General features: G+C 56.9%; 1 protein-coding gene across 19 annotated transcripts in view; it reads left to right on the top strand.

The window, feature by feature from the left end:
- LOC146431052 (protocadherin gamma-C3-like) overlaps positions 1 to 20,052 on the top strand; it is a 216,829-nt gene that overhangs the window by 149,446 nt on the left and 47,331 nt on the right. Inside the window, exon 1 of one of the 19 annotated variants that reach the window (XM_085073280.1) lies at positions 8,974 to 11,454. The exons of 17 other annotated variants lie outside the window; for them this stretch is intronic. In XM_085073280.1, the coding sequence (XP_084929406.1) occupies positions 8,989 to 11,454 (2,466 nt within the window). In that variant the 5' untranslated portion in view covers positions 8,974 to 8,988. Of the gene's footprint in view, positions 1 to 8,973; positions 11,455 to 15,049; positions 17,531 to 20,052 lie in introns of those variants that run through there. One more of the 19 variants, XM_085073277.1, reaches the window with a different exon arrangement.

The following is a 20,052-nucleotide window of genomic DNA, read 5'->3' as shown; positions in this document are numbered from 1 at the left end:
GAGGATCGCGACTCAGGAGCGAATGGCGATGTGCGCTGTTCGCTCGACGGGGACATCCCGTTCCGGCTGCAGAGCTCACACGGCAACTACTACAGCGTGGTGACAGCGAGACAGCTGGACCGTGAGCAGGTGTCGGAGTACAACGTGACCGTGCGGGCGGCCGACGGCGGGTCGCCGCCGCTGCAGAGCAGCGCGCTGCTGTCGCTACGGGTGCTGGACGTGAACGACAACGCGCCGGTGTTCGCGCAGGAGAGCTACAGCGCGCGTGTGGCGGAGAACAACGCGGCGGGCGCGCTGGTGATGACGGTGCTGGCGACGGACGCGGACTGGGGGCAGAACGCGCGCGTGCGCTACCGGCTGTGGGAGGGGCGGGTGCGGGGCGCGCCGCTGTCGTCGTACGTGTCGGTGCAGGCGGAGACGGGCGCGCTGTACGCGCTGCGCTCGTTCGACTACGAGGAGGTGCGCGAGCTGGAGCTGTGGGTGCGTGCGGAGGACGGCGGCGCGCCGGCGCTGAGCAGCAACGTGTCGGTGTGGCTGCTGATCGTGGACGAGAACGACAACGCGCCGCAGGTGCTGTACCCGCCGCCGCCTCCGCCGGCGCGGGCGGGGTCGGTGTCGGGCGCGGCGTGGTCGGGCGTGGAGCTGGCGCCGCGCTCGTCGGAGCCCGGCGCGCTGGTGGCCAAGGTGGTGGCGGTGGACGCGGACGCGGGTCAGAACGCGTGGCTGTCGTACGAGCTGGCCAAGGCGACGGAGCCGGGGCTGTTCCGCGTGGGGCTGCACAGCGGCGAGGTGCGCACGGCGCGCTTCCCGCTGGCCCGCGACGCGGCGCGCCAGAGCCTGGTGGTGGTGGTGAAGGACCACGGGCGGCCGGCGCTGTCGGCCACGGCCACGCTCACCGTGGTGCTGGCCGAGAGCGTGGCCGAGCTGCTGGCCGAGCTGGGCAGCGCGGCCGAGGTGGCGGCGCCGGGCGAGCCGGCCGGCAGCCTGACGCGCTGGCTCGTGCTGGCCGTGACCGCCGTCTCGTGCCTCTTCCTGGCCTTCCTGCTGCTGCTGCTGGCGCTGCGCCTGCGGCGTTGGCGTCGCCAGCAGGTGCTGGCTGCCAGCAGCGGCGCCTTGCGCGGCGTGCCGGTCTCGCACTTCGTGGGCATCGACGGCGTGCGCGCCTTCCTGCAGTCCTACTCGCACGAGGTGTCGCTCACGGCCGACTCGCGCAAGAGCCAGCTGCGCTTCTCGGGCGCCAGCAGCTGCGACACCCTGCCGGTCCCTGCCCGGCCGCCTCCCGACGAGCCCGCGCCGCTGCTCGGGGACGAGGATCCTGCAGGCTCCCTCCCCGTAGATCCCGCCCCTCCCTCGGTGAGTTTTTGGGTCCAAATTCTGTGTGCGACGCTTCTTTCTGCTCTTCCCCCGGCACTTTCTTGCCCTGTTCTGTGTCTTGATTAAGGAAGATTTTCAGAGAAGGAAGGAACGCCTCGTTGATTCGCTTGCTGGTGGCTGGTGCTTCTTTCTGTGGAGAGGGGGAATTTGGATCTGTGTTCGGCCTTAAAGTCGACGAGATAGGAAAAGGGAGATTGCTCTTGTTTGGAGTTTTGTTCTTTGTGTTGTTAAGTAGTTGCATTTCATTTCTTTTTTTTTTTTTTCTTCCTGGAGAGGTGTAATTCATGTCAAAAAAAACCGTATTCTCAGTGAATGTATTGCATTAAATGGAAGTTGTACATTTTTTGGAGGGTTATGGTTATTCACCGAGAGCACATATGCATGGCCATGTTCAAGGTTTTTGAAACTACACTTAGTGGTCCACTGTGTAACATCACTTTAGAGTGTGAGAATCATGTGCCTTCCAAGTTACTCATTTGCTGAAGTAGAACGATGGTCTGGTTATTAGTTTATATGGTTTAGAGCAGTTTTTGTGATGGCTGGGTAGTAACCAGAGCTGCATATCCCCTAGGCACTTGTGAGTATTTTACTTTTTTTAGTAGTGTACGTTTCTTTTGGGCATCCGTGCTATGATCGCTCTAAGATAAGGAGCGATTGTGTGTGCCGCTTTTCTTTCAGTATTTTTCGACTGCAGAGGTGTCTTTATTGTTGCGTAATGTTTGGGTAGGGTGAAAAATTCTCTCTGTGCACAGACAGGGCAGAAGAAAAGTTTGCTGTGGCTTTATGTGAAAAGTCCCGATGTAAAGACGGTGTCAAAATTCAGTTTGTCTTAGTTGTTATATGAAGCCCACAGTCGTGGTACTTAGCGTTTTCCTTTTTTTACTGTACAGTGATATACACTGAGGAACTGTGGCCATGGGCTTCGGTGTGAATTCCTGTGTGAGTGTTGTGTGGATGTTTTATTACCTAGATACCCTTCTCGTGTATGTACTACTGTTGGTATAATCTGAAATGTCAGGCTTTTGAACCTTGGAGAGAAATGCAACTCCCCTTCCTGACAAATGTACATGGCCCGATGGTGGTGAATATTAAAGACATTTTGGCAGGGCAACTGGGATTTTTATTACATGTTTGTTCAAATTATAAGGGTCAGAGGACACCGTGTATGTTGTGGAGGGCTGAAGACAAGAGTACTGTGGCCTGTTTTGGATTTCTGTTGAAACAGGAGAGACATTGTTTGCTCGTTTTCTTGTTCAGTGTCCAGCCCTACCATCGTGCAATGTGATTTTCTTCTTCCCTGATCAGTTTGCCCTCAGAGATCTTACTCCAGCTTTGTGGAGAGCCCTGGGAGCTCCCTCCTGTGTGTTTGCAGGTTGTTGTGGTTTTTTTAACGAATGGTTTTGTTCGGTACTTCTGGCAAGTGCCATTCAGGGAATTTTGGGTGGAGCCAACTCTGTATTCATCACCTCCTTAGTACCTGAACTCTGTGCCTAACTTAGTGCTGTCATCTTCGAGGGTATTTTTTGGTCCTTTCCTTCATGCAGCTGTAAACTTCTTATCTTGCTCGTTTTAATATAAATGTTTTCTTAAACTGTTACAGGAAGAAATTCTCATGTTTATCGGGTACACAGGTTGAGAAGTCAGCTATTATCCACTGTAGTGGGAAGCTGTGTGAGGACATTTTCTTTAGGTGGAGTCTCTCTGGCAATTTTGAATATCTGTGATAATTCTGTGAGCTGGGAGGTGTTTGTGGAGAGACTTTTTTTCGAGAAGTTAATGTTGGAGACAAGGCATCTATTTTGTTGATTCCCAGTGTTTAATCACGACCTTCATGAATTTTTCTACAGGTGCCTTAATTTTTTGATATTTCATCATTTAGACTCCAAGGGCCAGGCTGTGTGTTCAACAGTTTGATTTTCTTTTTCACGATGTTTTCTGTGAATGGTAGTTCTTGGGCATAGATAAACTTTGCTTTCAGAGGAGGAGAGTCCCACCCTCCAAAGAACCCATGTGCTGGACAAAGATTGATACCTTTGAGTGGTACTTTGATGACTGCATCAGGAGCTGAGCTGGCGATGTCTTATAGCCTTTACCACATTTTACAATTGATGGAATTATTGCGATGAGCAGCAAAATCGTTGTGCATGCATTTGTTTTGTGATCCTTGGAATCTGAGAAGTTGTGAGAGCAGCTTTTAATAGTGCTTTTCTTCAATATTGCTTTCAAGTTTTGTGATGACAGAGAGTAATCTGACTATCCAGAGAAAGGGCCAGAGTAGGCATTTACTCTGGTATGGTTTGAAATGGATAAAATAAATGTGTAAATTTCTATTTTTCTTAGCAGTTAGATGAGGCACTCATCTGTGCGTCCAAGGTTTTTCATTTTTTCATGGTCCAAAGAACTGAACCTGTGATTCCAAGGTTTTTCATTTTTTCATGGTCCAAAGAATTGATTGTAGCTGGGGTGTGTGGCTTGTCTGTGACCTCCGTGTACTTGTTTCAATAGGCTTTCCTTTGCTGTGTACCTACTACATCTGACAGAGTCGGAAACATGAATTTAAATACCAAGCCCAAGCTGGGTGTGTCTAACGATTTATAATGCAGTGCGAGTAAGCTGAGAGACAGGCGTTCAACCAGAGAAATAGGTGTGCCAAATTTTGGTTTTTTGGGGGGGGAGGCAGTGGTAAGATTTCATGCCTGGTGTGAAGTCCTCTGCTGTATTTTCCCTTTTATCTTGGATTCCCTTTGCTGAAAGTAAATGACAGTCATCCAGCAATAATGAACCACATGTTGATAGTATAGAATGGTATTTATAAAATCCCAATGTGAAAGATCTTTCATCTGGTCCTATGAAAGGCTCATAAATGGCTTTGCACTTTCTGAATGTCAAGTTCTCACGTATGGAGACGAAAAAGTTGGAACTTTTATGAAAAAGACAAAAAGTAAGAAATGTTAATAAATCGTAGCAAAAAGCTCTAAACATTCCTTTCGAGTGAACTCTTTCCAGGATAATCTGGCCCAGGTAAGGGAAGCAAAATTCAAGATAGCTGACATAGAGCTAAAGGACTCTTTAAGTCATCCCTTTCTAGAACATCGTTTCTTGCTCCGATCATGGCACAATGATTTTATTAAACCAGCTGAGTCTCTTCACTTACTGGTTTGCAACGAATACTTACTTAGAGACTATTCAATGGGACTCAATGAGCTGAAAGCAAGAAACAGCGCATCTCAGTTAATAATGCCTTTGAAGTCAAACCAACCAAGAGCTTCTGCGCTCGCTGTTTCAGTCCGGGAGAAACCCCCTAGCCGCTGCAGCCGCAGAGCCCCTCCCAAAGCCGAGCCCCCTTGAGCGCGGCCATCCGGCGGCTGCAGTGGCGTCGCGGCGCCTCCGGGTGCCGCTGTTGGCCGCCGCCGAGCGGCGCTGGAGCCGCCGCCGCCCAAAGCCGCCGCAGCCGCGTCCTGTCCCCGCAGGCTGCTCGCTCGCCCGGCGCCGGCCACAGCGGCAGCGGCACCGACAGCAGCAGCAGCGGCGAGAGGCGGCCAGAGCGGCGTGTCTGTGCTGCGGCGGCCCCTGCGCTGTCTGGCGAGAGCGGCTGGAAGGGAGACAGGGCAGCGGCAGGAGGAGAGAACGCGGCGAGCTCTGTGCAAAGAGAATGGCGGTGAGGCGGCGGCAGAGGCGCGGGCCGGGCGGCGGGCGAGCGCTGCTGTGCGCGGTGCTGCTGCTGTGCGTGTGCTGCGGGGCGGCGGCGGAGCGGGTCCGCTACTCCATCGCCGAGGAGCTGGGCAGAGGCTCGCTCGTGGGGCCGCTGGCGCGGGACCTGGGGCTCAGCGCCGACGAGCTGCCGGCGCGCAAGCTGCGGGTGGCGTCTGCCGGCAAGAAGCAGCTGAAATACTTCACGGTGAATGAGGAAAACGGAAACTTGTACGTGAACGAGAGGCTGGACCGGGAGGAGATGTGCGGCGAGTCGGCGTCCTGCTCCGTTAATTTCGAGGCGCTGGTTCACAACCCACTGAATGTTTTCCACGTCGAGGTGTCCATCGAGGATGTGAATGACAACTCCCCGGCCTTCAGGAAGGCTGTTTTGGATGTCGAGATCGGTGAATGGACGCTTCCCGGTGCTCGTTTTCCCCTGGAGATGGCCCGAGACGCGGACGTGGGCAGCAACTCGCTGCTCACTTATCAGCTAACTAGCAACCCATCATTCTCTCTGGCCTTAAAGGAGAGCCCTGATGGAAGCAAGCAGCCGGAATTAGTGCTGGAGAAAGCATTGGACCGAGAGAAGCAGAGCTCCTTTGAGCTGGTTCTTACGGCAGTGGATGGTGGGGACCCCATGAGGTCAGGGACTGTCCAGATTCGGATCAACGTGACAGACGCCAACGACAACCCACCCGTGTTCAGCAAAAGCGTCTACGAAGCGCGAGTACCGGAGAATCTGCCAGCAGGGTCTCTTGTGCTGCGGGTACGGGCGACGGATGCGGACGCGGGCACCAATGGGCGAGTCTCCTACTCCTTCGGCAACGTCCCAGAGGCAGTCAGCGCGTTGTTCGCTGTCGACAGCGAGAGCGGGGAGGTCAGGACTTTGGGTCCCCTCGATTTCGAGCAGAAGCGTAAATATATCTTCGGCCTAGAAACGAGGGACGGCGGGGGGTTGGTATCACACTGCAAGGTACAGATAGACGTCACGGACGAGAACGACAACGCCCCCGAGATCACGATTCTGTCCCTCTCGAGCCCTGTGCCCGAGGACGCGCCGATCGGCACAGTGGTGGCCCTGCTGAATGTGCAGGACCCAGACTCTGGCGAGAACGGTCAGGTGTCTTGTGAGCTGTCGGGAGAGGCGCCGCTGTCGATCGTGGCGTCGTCGGGCGGCTCGTACAAGGTGGTGACGGCGAGCGCGCTGGACCGCGAGCAGGCGTCCGAGCAGCGCGTGACGGTGGTGGCGCGGGACCGGGGCAGGCCGGCGCTGTCGAGCCGCACGGAGCTGGTGCTGGAGGTGTCGGACGTGAACGACAACGCGCCGGTGTTCGAGGAGGAGGCGTACAGCGCCTACGTGTGGGAGAACAACGCGGCGGGCGCGCTGGTGCTGCGCGTGCAGGCGCGGGACGCGGACGCGGGCGCCAACGGGCGCGTGAGCTACTGGCTGGCGGGCGGCAGCGCGGGCGCGGCGGGCGCGGCGCCGCTCGTGTCGGTGGAGGCGCGGAGCGGCGCGCTGTACGCGCAGCGCTCGTTCGACTACGAGCAGTGCCGCGAGTTCTTGGTGGCCGTGCGGGCGCAGGACGGCGGCGCGCCGGCGCGCAGCTCCACGGCCACGGTGCGCGTCTTCGTGCTCGACCGCAACGACAACGCGCCGCGGGTGCTCTGGCCGGCGCCGCCGGGCCCGGGAGAGGCTCCGGGAGCGGCCCCGACGCCATTCGAGGTGGTTCCGCGTTCTGCCGAGGCCGGGTACCTGGTGGCGAAGGTGGTGGCGGTGGACGCGGACGCGGGGCGCAACGCGTGGCTGTCGTACGAGCTGGTGCAGGCGTCGGAGCCGGCGCTGTTCCGCGTGGGGCTGCACAGCGGCGAGGTGCGCACGGCGCGCGCCGTGTCCGAGAGGGACGCGGCCAAGCAGCGCGTGGTGGCCGTGGTGAAGGACCACGGGCAGCCGGCGCTGTCGGCCACGGCCACGCTGCACGTGGTGCTGGCCGAGAGCTTGCAGGAGGCGCTGCCGGAGCTGAGCGAGCGGGCGGCGGGCGCCGAGGCGCCGGCGGCCGAGCTGCAGTTCTACCTGGTGCTGGCGCTGGCGCTGCTGTCGGCGCTCTTCCTGCTCAGCGTGGCGCTGGCCGTGCTGGCGCGGCTGCGCCGGGCCGGGCCGCCCGCCGTGCTGCGCTGCCTGGGCGCGCAGCGCTTCTCGGTGGCCGGCGCCGCCTTCCCGGCCGACTTCTGCGAGGGCACCTTGCCCTACTCCTACAACCTGTGCGTGGCGGCGCCGGCGCGCGCCGTGCCCGAGGCCGCTTGGCCGCCGCCGCCGCCGGTGCCCATCCTGTCGGCGGAGGAGCTTCTGGGCGGGGATTGCTGCGAGAAGCCGAGCTCGAGTGGCACCGCCGTTTTGGGAGAGCCTTCCTCCGAATCTGATGTACCTCAGGTTTGTAAGTCCACATGCTTTTTTTCTCCGAACCTTTCCTTCCTATGAGCGTGCGGCGGTCTGTTCTTTGGCTTCGTTTCTCTTTTGATGTCTCATTCTCGTCTGTGTTTAAACGAAGCCCTGTAAGAATTCTAAAGCGTGTTTCTTAGTAGCTAGTTTTCTAACGGGCACTTTTTGTCTTATGAGCTGTTGATTAAACAAGGCTCTGTGAATTGGCTCTAACCTTTCCTGTTGTGCTGACTAAAATCTTACAGGATTGGTGATTCGGTGATTTATGTTTTTCTTTTCTCCCTTTTTCACGTAGGCAGGCAGAGTCGGGTGCTTTCCTATCATCTCATGATGAGGTCCCATTTTCGAAACTTGTCTGAATCGCTGAGATTTACTAATGTTGAAGGCAAATTTTTAGTGTGTAGAACGACGTTTATTGACGTTCGATATTTCAGATTTCTACTTTCTGACCTCTCTTTCTCGATCTGGTCCTGAGTATCAGCTCTGGAAGAAAACCTCTTTATTTGTCGTTTGTTTGGTGTTGCCCTCTAAATGGAACGTGCATGTCCATCACTGAACGTAGAAGTGGCAGTTTATTCCTTCATAATGAACGGTCCTCCCCTCTTCCGTGTTCCCTTACATCTCTCAAGGGACGGTAGGTGTATAAATGCCTGTTTTCCTTGAACAAATGGTCGGTGTCACTTTCGGCCTTATCAGTTGTCACACATGTAGGGGAGGATTTTGCCGTTCAACCGGTGTTTTCCAAAATCTTTAATGTTTACTGTAGCTCTTTTATTGGTTTGTCGTACGTTCGCGTTCACTTGGAAAATTTTGTCTACAAAGCTAGGGTTGTCTGAAATGCTAGGACTTGGCAAAGTTCCAGGTGGATCCTCACTCCATAAAATATATAAGATGCGCTAATTTTGCATTATGGGCTAAGGAAAATGGACTGGGTGTTTCCTCCTTCCTGATCTATATTTCCCGAGGCGAAATACTGAGATTTTGATGGCTGCTGAGTCATTAACCGTTGGTTAATGGGTACTCTCTGCTGTACTCCCAAGCGAACATACGTGTATCTCTCTAATGGAAGTTCAGCTGTGTTCGATCCCATGCTTAGCTGGGAGGCGGCTGCAGAAATGATAGTTTTACTCCCGCTGGACTAGACACAACGTTTCAGTCAGTGACGACATTGCCCTTCCCTCGAAAAGCCCGTGGGCAATGCAGAGCGGGTAGCGCTCGGCGGCTCTCGGTGCCTGCAGTGCCGGGAGGAGGCTGCGGGCGCCGCTGTTGACCGAGAGGAAGATCGGAGCGCTTCAGTCAGCCCCGCCCGCTGCGGACAGGCTCGATCACTTTCTCGCTGCCTGTCTGGCTCCGCAGTGCGCGACCTGCGAGTGTAGCCGCGGTGCGGAACCGTGCTGCAACCACACGGAATGGTCGGGGACAGCAGCCGGGAGCGACGAGTGCGAGCCTGAGCGGAACAGCGGTGGAGAGGTGCCGCGGCGGAGATGTGCGCGGCGGGGAAGCGCTGGGGCCGGCGGCAGCGAGCTCTGCTCTGGGCCGTCCTGCTGGCGGCGTGGGAGGCGGCGTGGGGGCAGCTGCGCTACTCGGTGCCCGAGGAGATGCCCAAGGGCTCGTTCGTGGGTGATGTGGCCAAAGACCTGGGGCTGCAGCTGCCGGAGCTCAGCGGTCGCGGTGTCCGCGTTGTCTCTGAAGGTAGGACGCAGTATTTTGCTCTGCATGAGAAGACGGGACATTTAGTGACGGCGGAGAGGATCGACAGAGAGCAGCTGTGCGAGAGTGTGCAGCAATGCGTGCTGCGCTGTGAGCTGATAGTGGAGGGAGAAATGAAGTTTTATGAAATAGAAATAGAAATCATGGACATTAATGACAACACACCCAGTTTCAAGGAAAGTGAGCTGGAAGAGAGAATGAGTGAGACGACAGCCCCGGGGTCGCGATTTCCCCTGGCCGAGGCTCACGATGCAGATTCGGGACGGAATTCCTTGCAGAGCTACGAGCTGAGTGGCGACGAGCACTTCTCGCTGGCCGTGCAGTCAGGCCCCGGTGGCGATCAGCGTCCCGAGCTGGTGCTGGCCAAGGCGCTGGACCGGGAGGAGGCGGCGTTTTACGAGCTGGTGCTGAGGGCGAGTGACGGCGGCGATCCGGCGCTGACGGGCACGGCTCGGATTCGCGTGACGGTGGTGGATGCGAACGACAATACGCCCGTGTTCAGCCAGTCGGAGTACAAGGTGCGTGTGCCCGAGGACGTGCCTGTGGGCTCTGTCCTCGTCACCGTCACGGCCACAGATGCCGACGAGGGTCTCTACGGGCATTTGAAATATTCGCTAAAGAAAATCACAGAGAAAGCCTCGAATATCTTCCATCTGGACTCTGAGAATGGAGAGATCACACTGTTGAGGACCCTGGACTTCGAGGAAGGAGACTCCTACGAACTGGAGGTACAGGCACGGGACGGCGGTGGCCTATTCGACACGACAAAAGTCGCGATCATCGTGACGGACATAAACGATAATGCACCCGAAATTTCGGTGCGGTCAGCATTAAATGAGATTTCTGAGGACGCCCCTCCCGGGACGGTGATAGCCTTGCTTCACGTCCATGATCGGGACTCGGGGACGAATGGCGAGGTGCGCTGCTCGCTCGACGGGGGCCTCCCGTTCCGGTTGCAGAGCTCGCACGGCAACTACTACAGCGTGGTGACAGCGAGAGAGCTGGACCGAGAGCAGGTGTCGGAGTACAACGTGACGGTGCGGGCGGCCGACGGCGGGTCGCCACCGCTGCAGAGCAGCGCCGTGCTGTCGCTGCGGGTGCTGGACGTGAACGACAACGCGCCGGTGTTCGCGCAGGAGAGCTACAGCGCGCGTGTGGCGGAGAACAACGCGGCGGGCGCGCTGGTGCTGACGGTGCTGGCGACGGACGCGGACTGGGGACAGAACGCGCGCGTGCGCTACCGGCTGTGGGAGGGGCAGGTGCGGGGCGCGCCGCTGTCGTCGTACGTGTCGGTGCAGGCGGAGACGGGCGCGCTGTACGCGCTGCGCTCGTTCGACTACGAGGAGGTGCGCGAGCTGGAGCTGTGGGTGCGTGCGGAGGACGGCGGCGCGCCGGCGCTGAGCAGCAACGTGTCGGTGCGGCTGCTGATCGTGGACGAGAACGACAACGCGCCGCAGGTGCTGTACCCGCCGCCGCCTCCGCCGGCGCGGGCGGGGTCGGTGTCGGGCGCGGCGTGGTCGGGCGTGGAGCTGGCGCCGCGCTCGTCGGAGCCCGGCGCGCTGGTGGCCAAGGTGGTGGCGGTGGACGCGGACGCGGGTCAGAACGCGTGGCTGTCGTACGAGCTGGCCAAGGCGACGGAGCCGGGGCTGTTCCGCGTGGGGCTGCACAGCGGCGAGGTGCGCACGGCGCGCTTCCCGCTGGCCCGCGACGCGGCGCGCCAGAGCCTGGTGGTGGTGGTGAAGGACCACGGGCGGCCGGCGCTGTCGGCCACGGCCACGCTCACCGTGGTGCTGGCCGAGAGCGTGGCCGAGCTGCTGGCCGAGCTGGGCAGCGCGGCCGAGGCGGCGGCGCCGGGCGAGCCGGCCGGCAGCCTGACGCGCTGGCTCGTGCTGGCCGTGGCCGCCGTCTCGTGCCTCTTCCTGGCCTTCCTGCTGCTGCTGCTGGCGCTGCGCCTGCGGCGTTGGCGTCGCCAGCAGGTGCTGGCTGCCAGCAGCGGCGCCTTGCGCGGCGTGCCGGTCTCGCACTTCGTGGGCATCGACGGCGTGCGCGCCTTCTTGCAGTCCTACTCGCACGAGGTGTCGCTCACGGCCGACTCGCGCAAGAGCCAACTGCGCTTCTCGGGCGCCAGCAGCTGCGACACCCTGCCGGTCCCTGCCCGGCCGCCTCCCGACGAGCCCGCGCCGCTGCTCGGGGACGAGGATCCTGCTGGCGCCCTCGCCGCGGATCCCACCCCTACCTCGGTGAGTTTCTGCGTCTAAATTTTGTGTGCGACGCTTCCTTCTGCTTCTCTCTTCTCCTTTCTTCCCCTGGTCTGTGTCTTGCGTAGGGAAGTTTTGCAGAGAAGCAAGGCAAGGCTCCGTTCATCAGCACGCTGTGGGATGTTACTCCTTTCTGCGGGGAGGTGCTCAGCCTTAAAACTGTTGGGCGCGGAAGGAGAGGTGAGGTTGGTCTTGGCTTACGGTTTGTTCTTTGTGTTTTTAAGAAGCTGCATTTTGTTTCTCGTTTCTTTTCCTCTGAGAAGTGTAATTTTTCTTATCTTTACGTGATCACAGTGCATGTGTTGCCTTAAATTCAGGTAGAATTTACATTCTTTGGAATGTCTGGTTTTTTTCCCGACAGCACGTGTACATGAAAAGGTTGCAGTTGTTTTGAAACCACTGTTAGTGCCGCCATTTGTAGCATAGTTTTAAACTTTAGATTTAGAGAATCATGACCTTCAACGATAACAATGTTCTGAAGTACAATGATGGTTTCCTTGATCAGTTATTATGATGACTGGATCCTGACCAGAGCTGCATATCGCTTATGCACTCGAGAGTATTTTATTTTTGTTAGTAGCACACATTTCTTTTGGACATTGGTGCTGTGATCAATCTCAGGTAGCTAAAAGTTTTGTGTGCAGCTTCTCTTTCAGTGGTGTCTGACTGGAAAGGTGTCTTTAGTGTTGCATAATATTTGTGCAGGGTAGAAAATTCTCTCTATGCAGGGACAGGCCAGATGAAAAGTTTGCTGTGGTTTTATTTGGAAACTCCAAAAGATGTAAAGGCGGTGAAGAAATTTAATTTGTCTTAGGTGTTACATGAAGCCCACAGTCGTGGTTTTTTGCGTTTTCCTTTTTTACTGTACAATAATATACACCGAAGGACTGTGGCAGTGGGCTTTGCTGTGAGTTCCTGTGTGAGTGCTGTGTGGGTGTTTTACGATCTAGATACCCTTCTCGTGTACCTACTACTGTTGGTATAATCTGAAATGTCAGGCTATTGAACCTTGGAGAGAAATGCAATTTTCCTTCCTGACAAATGTACATGGCCTGATGGTGGTGAATATTAAAGACATTTTGGCAGGACAACAGTTTTTTTTTTTGTTTTTTGGGGTTTTTTAACAGGTTGTTGCAAAATATTGGGGTCAGAGGACACCTTGCACGTACTGCAGGCCCGGGGACAAGAATACTGTGGGTTGTGAGCGGAGGTCTGTTGAAACAGGAGGGACATTGTTTGCTCGTTTTCTTGTTCAGTGTCCAGCCCTACCATCGTGCAATGTGATTTTCTTCTTCCCTGATCAGTTTGCCCTCAGAGATCTTACTCCAGCTGTGTGGAGAGCCCTGGAGCTCCCTCTTGTGTGTTTGCAGGTTGTTGTGGTTTTTTTAACGAATGGTTTTGTTCGGTACTTCTGGCAAGTGCCATTCAGGGAATTTTGGGTGGAGCCAACTCTGTATTCATCACCTCCTTAGTACCTGAACTCAGTGCCTAACTCAGTGCCTTCATCTTAAAGAGTATATGTTGATTCCCTACTTTCTGCAGATGTACACTTCTTGTCTTGCTCGTTTTACTAGAAATGTTTACTTAAACTGTTACAGGAAGAAATTCTCATGCTTCTCAGGTACTCAGGTTGAGAAGTCAGCTATTATCCACTGCAGCGGGAAGCTGTGTGAGAACATTTTCTTTTGCTGGAGTGTCCCTGACAATTTTGAATATCTATGATATTTCTGCTAGCTGTGAATGGATAGAGAGGAGATTTGTTTGTGAGAAGTTAGTGCTGGAGACAAGGCATGTGTTTTCTTGATTCATGTGTTTGTTCATGACCACAAAATTTTGTAAAAGTGCCTTGTTTTTTCGACTGGTGTGTTCACCAGTTAGATTTTCTGTTTCATGATATTTTCTGTGAATGGTAACTCTTGCGCATAGATGGAAATTTTGCTTTCAGCATAGGAGAGTCCCACCCTCCAAAGAACCCATGTGCTGGACAAAGATTGATGTTACCTTTGAGTGCTACTTTGACTGCATTGAGCTGCCGATGTCTTACAGCTTTTACAGCGTTTCACAGTTGTTGAATTTATTGCAGTGAGCAGAAAAATCGCTGTGCATGCATTCGTGTTGTATTCCTCGTGATCTGAGAAGTTGAGAGAGCAAATTTTAATAGTGCCTTTCTTCAAAGTTTGCTTTCATGTTTTGTGATGACAGAGGGAAATCTGACTATCCAGAGACAAGGCCAGAGTAGGAGTTTCGTGTGGTATGGTTTGAAACGGATAAAAGGAAATGCATAAATTTCTATTTGTCTTAGTAGTTACCTGAGGCCCTCACCTGTGATTCCAAGGTTTTTCATTTTTTCATGGTCCAAAGAACTGACTGTGGCAGGAGTGTGTGGCTTGACTGTGACACCCACGTACTTGTTTCAATACGCTTTCCTTTGCTGTGTACCTACTACATCTGACAGAGTCGGAAACACGAATTTATACATTCTTGTGCTTTCAGGAGTGTTATCTAAATACCCATCCCGAAGTGGGTGTGTCTAACGACTTATAATGCATTGCGAGTAAGCTGAGAGACAGGCGTTGAATCAGGGAAATAGGTGTGCCAAATTGGTTTTCTTCCGGAAGTGGTTAGATTTTATGTCTGGTGTGAAGGCCTGTGCTATGTTTCCCTCTGATCCTACTTTCCCTTTTCTGAAAGTCATTGACAGTCATCCAGGAAGAATGAACCATGTTGCTCGGAGGGAACGGTATATAATTGCAGTCCGAAACATCCTTTATTTTGTTCCATGAATGGGTCAAAAGATGGCTTTGCACTTTCCCCTTTGTCAGGTATTCAAGTATGGAGATGCAAAAGAAGGAACTTTCATAAATCAGAGAAAAAGTAATAAGTGTTATTGAATCTTAGCATATTGCTCTAAACATTGCTTTAGGCTGATCTCTTTCTCAGGTTAATCAGTCCCGTAAATAGAAAGCGAAATTCAAGATACTTGATGTAGAGCTAAAAGGCTCCCGAAGTCAATCCTCTCTATAGTATCGTTTCTTGCTCTTATGGTTGTACTGTTATTTTATTAAGAGCAGCTGAGTTTCTTGCCTTGTTCTCTGCCCCGAATTCTTGCGTCTGACTATTCAATGGGACTCAAGGAGGTGACCTAAAAAATACCCACCAGCCCATCTCACTTAATAACGCCTCTTGTTTCGCACCGAGCCTGTTCTTCTGCGCTCGCTGTTTGCTAGGAGGAGTTTGCTCGCTGTTCGCGAGGAGAGAACACAAAGCCGAGCCCCCTTGAGCGCGGCCATCCGGCGGCTGCAGTGGCGTCGCGGCGCCTCCGGGTGCCGCTGTTGGCCGCCGCCGAGCGGCGCTGGAGCCGCCGCCGCCCAAAGCCGCCGCAGCCGCGTCCTGCCCCCGCAGGCTGCTCGCTCGCCCGGCGCCGGCCACAGCGGCAGCGGCAACGACAGCAGCAGCACCAGCAGCGGCGTCCGAGGCGGCCAGAGCGGCGTGTCTGTGCTGCGGCGGCCCCTGCGCTGTCTGGCGAGAGCGGCTGGAAGGGAGACAGGGCAGCGGCAGGAGGCAGGAGCTTGGCGAGATCTGCGCAGAGAGAATGGCGGTGAGGCGGCGGCAGAGGCGCGGGCCGGGCGGCGGGCGAGCGCTGCTGTGCGCGGTGCTGCTGTGCGTGTGCTGCGGGGCGGCGGCGGAGCGGGTCCGCTACTCCATCGCCGAGGAGCTGGGCAGAGGCTCGCTCGTGGGGCCGCTGGCGCGGGACCTGGGGCTCAGCGCCGACGAGCTGCCGGCGCGCAAGCTGCGGGTGACGTCTGCCGGCAAGAAGCAGCTAAAATACTTCATGGTGAATGAGGAAAACGGGAACTTGTACGTGAATGAGAGGCTGGACCGAGAGGTGATGTGCGGCGCATCTGCGATCTGCATTGTTAGCTTCGAGGCTCTGGTGCACAACCCGCTGAACGTCTTCCACGTCGAGGTGGCCATTGAGGACGTGAATGACAACTCTCCAGCTTTCAGCAAAGCTGCTTTGGACCTCGAGATCGGTGAATTAATTCCTCCCGGTGCTCGTTTTCCACTGGAGATGGCCAGAGACGCAGACGTGGGCAGCAACTCCCTTCTGTCTTACCAGCTGACCAGCAACCCGTCCTTCTCTCTGGCCTTAAAGGAGAACCCCGACGGAAGCAAGCAGCCAGAATTAGTTTTGGAGAGAGCGTTGGATCGAGAGAAGCAGAGCTCCTTTGAGCTGGTGTTGATGGCCGTGGATGGTGGGGATCCCACGAGGTCTGGCACTGTCCAGGTTCGAATCAATGTGACAGACGCCAACGACAACCCACCCGTGTTCAGCAAAAGCATCTACGAGGCACGAGTGGCAGAGAATCTGCCAGAGGGGTCTCTGGTGCTGCGGGTGCGGGCGACAGATGCAGACGCGGGCACTAACGGGCAGGTCACCTACTCCTTCAGCAACGTCCCCGATGGAGTCCGCGCTTCATTCACTGTCGACAGCGAGAGTGGCGAGATCAGGACTTTGGGTCCCCTCGATTTCGAGGAGAACAGTAAATACATCTTCGGCCTGGAGGCGACGGACGGCGGGGGTTTAGTGTCGCACTGCAAGGTTCAAATAGACATCACGGATGAAAATGACAACGCGCCCGAGATCACGATTCTGTCCCTCTCGAGCCCTGTGCCCGAGGACGCGCCGGTCGGCACCGTAGTGGCCCTGCTGAATGTGAAGGATCCAGACTCCGGCGAGAACGGTCAGGTGTCGTGCGAGCTGTCGGGCGAGGCGCCGCTGTCGATCGTGGCGTCGTCGGGCGGCTCGTACAAGGTGATGACGGCGAGCGCGCTGGACCGCGAGCAGGCGTCCGAGCACCGCGTGACGGTGGTGGCGCGGGACCGGGGCAGGCCGGCGCTGTCGAGCCGCACGGAGCTGGTGCTGGAGGTGTCGGACGTGAACGACAACGCGCCGGTGTTCGAGGAGGAGGCGTACAGCGCCTACGTGTTGGAGAACAACGCGGCGGGCGCGCTGGTGCTGCGCGTGCAGGCGCGGGACGCGGACGCGGGCGCCAACGGGCGCGTGAGCTACTGGCTGGCGGGCGGCAGCGCGGGCGCGGCGGGCGCGGCGCCGCTCGTGTCGGTGGAGGCGCGGAGCGGCGCGCTGTACGCGCAGCGCTCGTTCGACTACGAGCAGTGCCGCGAGTTCTTGGTGGCCGTGCGGGCGCAGGACGGCGGCGCGCCGGCGCGCAGCTCCACGGCCACGGTGCGCGTCTTCGTGCTCGACCGCAACGACAACGCGCCGCGGGTGCTCTGGCCGGCGGCGCCGGGCCCGGGAGAGGCCCCGGGAGCGGCCCCGACGCCTTTCGAGGTGGTTCCGCGTTCAGCCGAGGCCGGGTACCTGGTGGCGAAGGTGGTGGCGGTGGACGCGGACGCGGGGCGCAACGCGTGGCTGTCGTACGAGCTGGTGCAGGCGTCGGAGCCGGCGCTGTTCCGCGTGGGGCTGCACAGCGGCGAGGTGCGCACGGCGCGCGCCGTGTCCGAGAGGGACGCGGCCAAGCAGCGCGTGGTGGCCGTGGTGAAGGACCACGGGCAGCCGGCGCTGTCGGCCACGGCCACGCTGCACGTGGTGCTGGCCGAGAGCTTGCAGGAGGCGCTGCCGGAGCTGAGCGAGCGGGCGGCGGGCGCCGAGGCGCCGGCGGCCGAGCTGCAGTTCTACCTGGTGCTGGCGCTGGCGCTGCTGTCGGCGCTCTTCCTGCTCAGCGTGGCGCTGGCCGTGCTGGCGCGGCTGCGCCGGGCCGGGCCGCCCGCCGTGCTGCGCTGCCTGGGCGCGCAGCGCTTCTCGGTGGCCGGCGCCGCCTTCCCGGCCGACTTCTGCGAGGGCACCTTGCCCTACTCCTACAACCTGTGCGTGGCGGCGCCGGCGCGCGCCGTGCCCGAGGCCGCTTGGCCGCCGCCGCCGCCGGTGCCCATCCTGTCGGCGGAGGAGCTTCTGGGCGGGGATTGCTGCGACAAGCCGAACCCGAGTAGTACTGCCGTTTTGGGAGAGCAGCCCGCCGACCCGGATGCACCGCAGGTCTGTAAAGCGAATTTTTGCTTCTGCGTCTTTTAATAGTGCTGTGGCGTTGGCAGCGAGCTCTTCGGATTTTTTCTTCCCGAAGTCTGTTGGTATTTTCTGTGATGGCGCGAAATAATTACTTATCGTGTCTCCTTGTGCATCAAGCCTTGGTAACAGGCAATTGCTGCCTCATCCGCTGTAACATTTTTTTGTTCAGTGGGAGGTTCTTGCCATTCAAAAGTTTTGTAGCATATTAGATTCATCCCACATTCTACTTCAGCTGTAAGATTTTCTCTAGGAAAATTATTTTTGCTGGATTGTTATGTGTTATTAACGAAGAAGGCGGATCTTTATTGTGTAGACTGGTATGCACGTGATGGGGCTTGGTGTGGTGATAGCTCCAAATACATAGCTTCGAGAATAAACTTTGTGATAGGCTGAAAAAAACGGTGATGGCATCTGCAGAAATGCTTGTACTACAGCTACGGGTTAATTTAGCATTATTAAAATATCTGTGTAGGAGTTTTAAGTCATCAGAGTAAGCACTGTCATGCCTGTATTAAGTAAGCTTGTTATGAAAAATTCCGAAGTCCAGGTTGGAAAACAGGGAGTAATGCAGGCTTATTCAGATCCATTTCCCATGTGCAGGTGAATAATAACAAGGACTGCCCCTTTAGTGCTGGATTCGCTTACCACTGGTACTGTTTATGAGTAGTTCCCTGATCCATAACACAATTTTGGTGGGCTGAAAGGCTTTTCTTCAAGCACGACTCGTACAAAAAATGCAGTTGGTGGAGACGCTTGTGCTTTCGGACGTATGCAGTAAAACTCGTGATACCCCGGATATCATAGTGGAGAGGGTTGCATCCATGTTATATGATCATGATAAAAACAATCTCCCGTGAGGTAGAAAGACTGTAATGACAGCAGGCGTGTTACTTCTGTCCGATCGTCATCACCTGGAGGATGAAACCAGAGATCAGCTGGACAAAAGCCGAGGCAGAAAGTCCGCGCGGGACGAAAAGCGACCTCTTCTCGGCGTATACAGTCCGTCCCCGCGAGATCCCTGTGTGCAAGGCGGGGCGGGCTGCGCTCGGCGGCAGCTCTCGGTGCCTGCAGTGCCGGCAGGAGGCTGCGGGCGCCGCTGTTGACCGAGCCGAGCGAGAGGAAGATCGGAGCGCTGCACTCAGCCCCGCCCGCTGCGGAACGGCTCGATCATTCGCTCCCTCGGTGTATGGGTCGGAGGCCGGGCGCTCTCCGTGCGTGTCCGCGGTGTGGAACCATTCTGTAACAAGAGGGAGGGGACGGCAGCTAAGGCTCTGTTCAGAATCTGGGAGCAGAGTCGTAGCCGGAGCTGTCTGGGCTGGCGGCGAGGAGCTGCAGGCGGTGGAGTGGTGCCGGGGCGGACATGAACGCGGCGGGGAGGCGCTGGGGCCGGCGGCAGCGAGCTCTGCTCTGGGCAGTCCTGCTGGCAGCATGGGAGGCGGCGTGGGGGCAGCTGCGCTACTCGGTGCCCGAGGAGATGCCCAAGGGCTCGTTCGTGGGCGACGTGGCCAAGGACCTGGGGCTGCAGCTGCAGGAGCCCCGAGACCGCGGCGTCCGCGTTGTGTCCGAAGGTAGGACGCAGTATTTCGCTCTGCACGGGAAGACAGGACATTTAGTGACGGCGGAGAGGATCGACAGAGAGCAGCTTTGTCGGATGGTGGAGAAATGCGTGCTGCGCTGTGAGCTGATAGTGGAGGGACAGATGCAGGTTTACCGAATCGAAGTGGAAATCACAGACATTAATGACAACGCGCCCAGCTTCAAGGAAAGTGAGCTGGAAGAGAGAATGAGCGAGGCAACAGCCCTGGGGTCGCGGTTTCCCCTGGCTGAGGCTCACGACCCGGACTCGGGACGGAATTCCCTGCAGAGCTACGAGCTGAGCGGCGACGAGCACTTCTCGCTGGCCGTGCAGTCAGGCCCCGGTGGCGATCAGCGTCCCGAGCTGGTGCTGGCCAAGGCGCTGGACCGGGAGGAGGCGGCGTTTCACGAGCTGGTGCTGAGGGCGAGTGACGGTGGCGATCCGGCGCTGACGGGCACAGCTCGGATTCGCGTGACGGTGGTGGATGCGAACGACAACGCGCCCGTGTTCAGCCAGTCGGAGTACACGGTGCGTGTGCCGGAGGACGTGCCTGTGGGCTCCGTCCTCGTCACCGTCACGGCCACGGACGCCGACGAGGGGCAAAATGGATATGTGAAATACTCGTTGAAAAAAGTGTCGGACATGGCAACGGATATTTTCCATCTGGACTCTGAGACTGGAGAGATCACGCTATTGCGAAGCCTGGACTTCGAGGAAGGAGACTTCTACGAACTGGAGGTACAGGCACGGGACGGAGGACAGCTTTTCGACACTGCCAAAGTCGCAATCACTGTAACAGACATAAACGATAATGCACCCGAAATTTCGGTGAGGTCAGCGCTAAGTGAAATTTCTGAGGACGCGCCGTCGGGGACGGTAGTGGCCTTGCTGCACGTCCATGATCGGGACTCTGGAG

The sequence above is a fragment of the Lichenostomus cassidix genome, chromosome 13 (assembly GCF_008360975.1).
Source record: "Lichenostomus cassidix isolate B80296 chromosome 13, HeHo_3.0, whole genome shotgun sequence".
Taxonomy (NCBI): domain Eukaryota; kingdom Metazoa; phylum Chordata; class Aves; order Passeriformes; family Meliphagidae; genus Lichenostomus; species Lichenostomus cassidix.
Note: the sequence above shows the minus strand (reverse complement) of the source record. Positions and strands in the feature narration are given on the sequence as shown.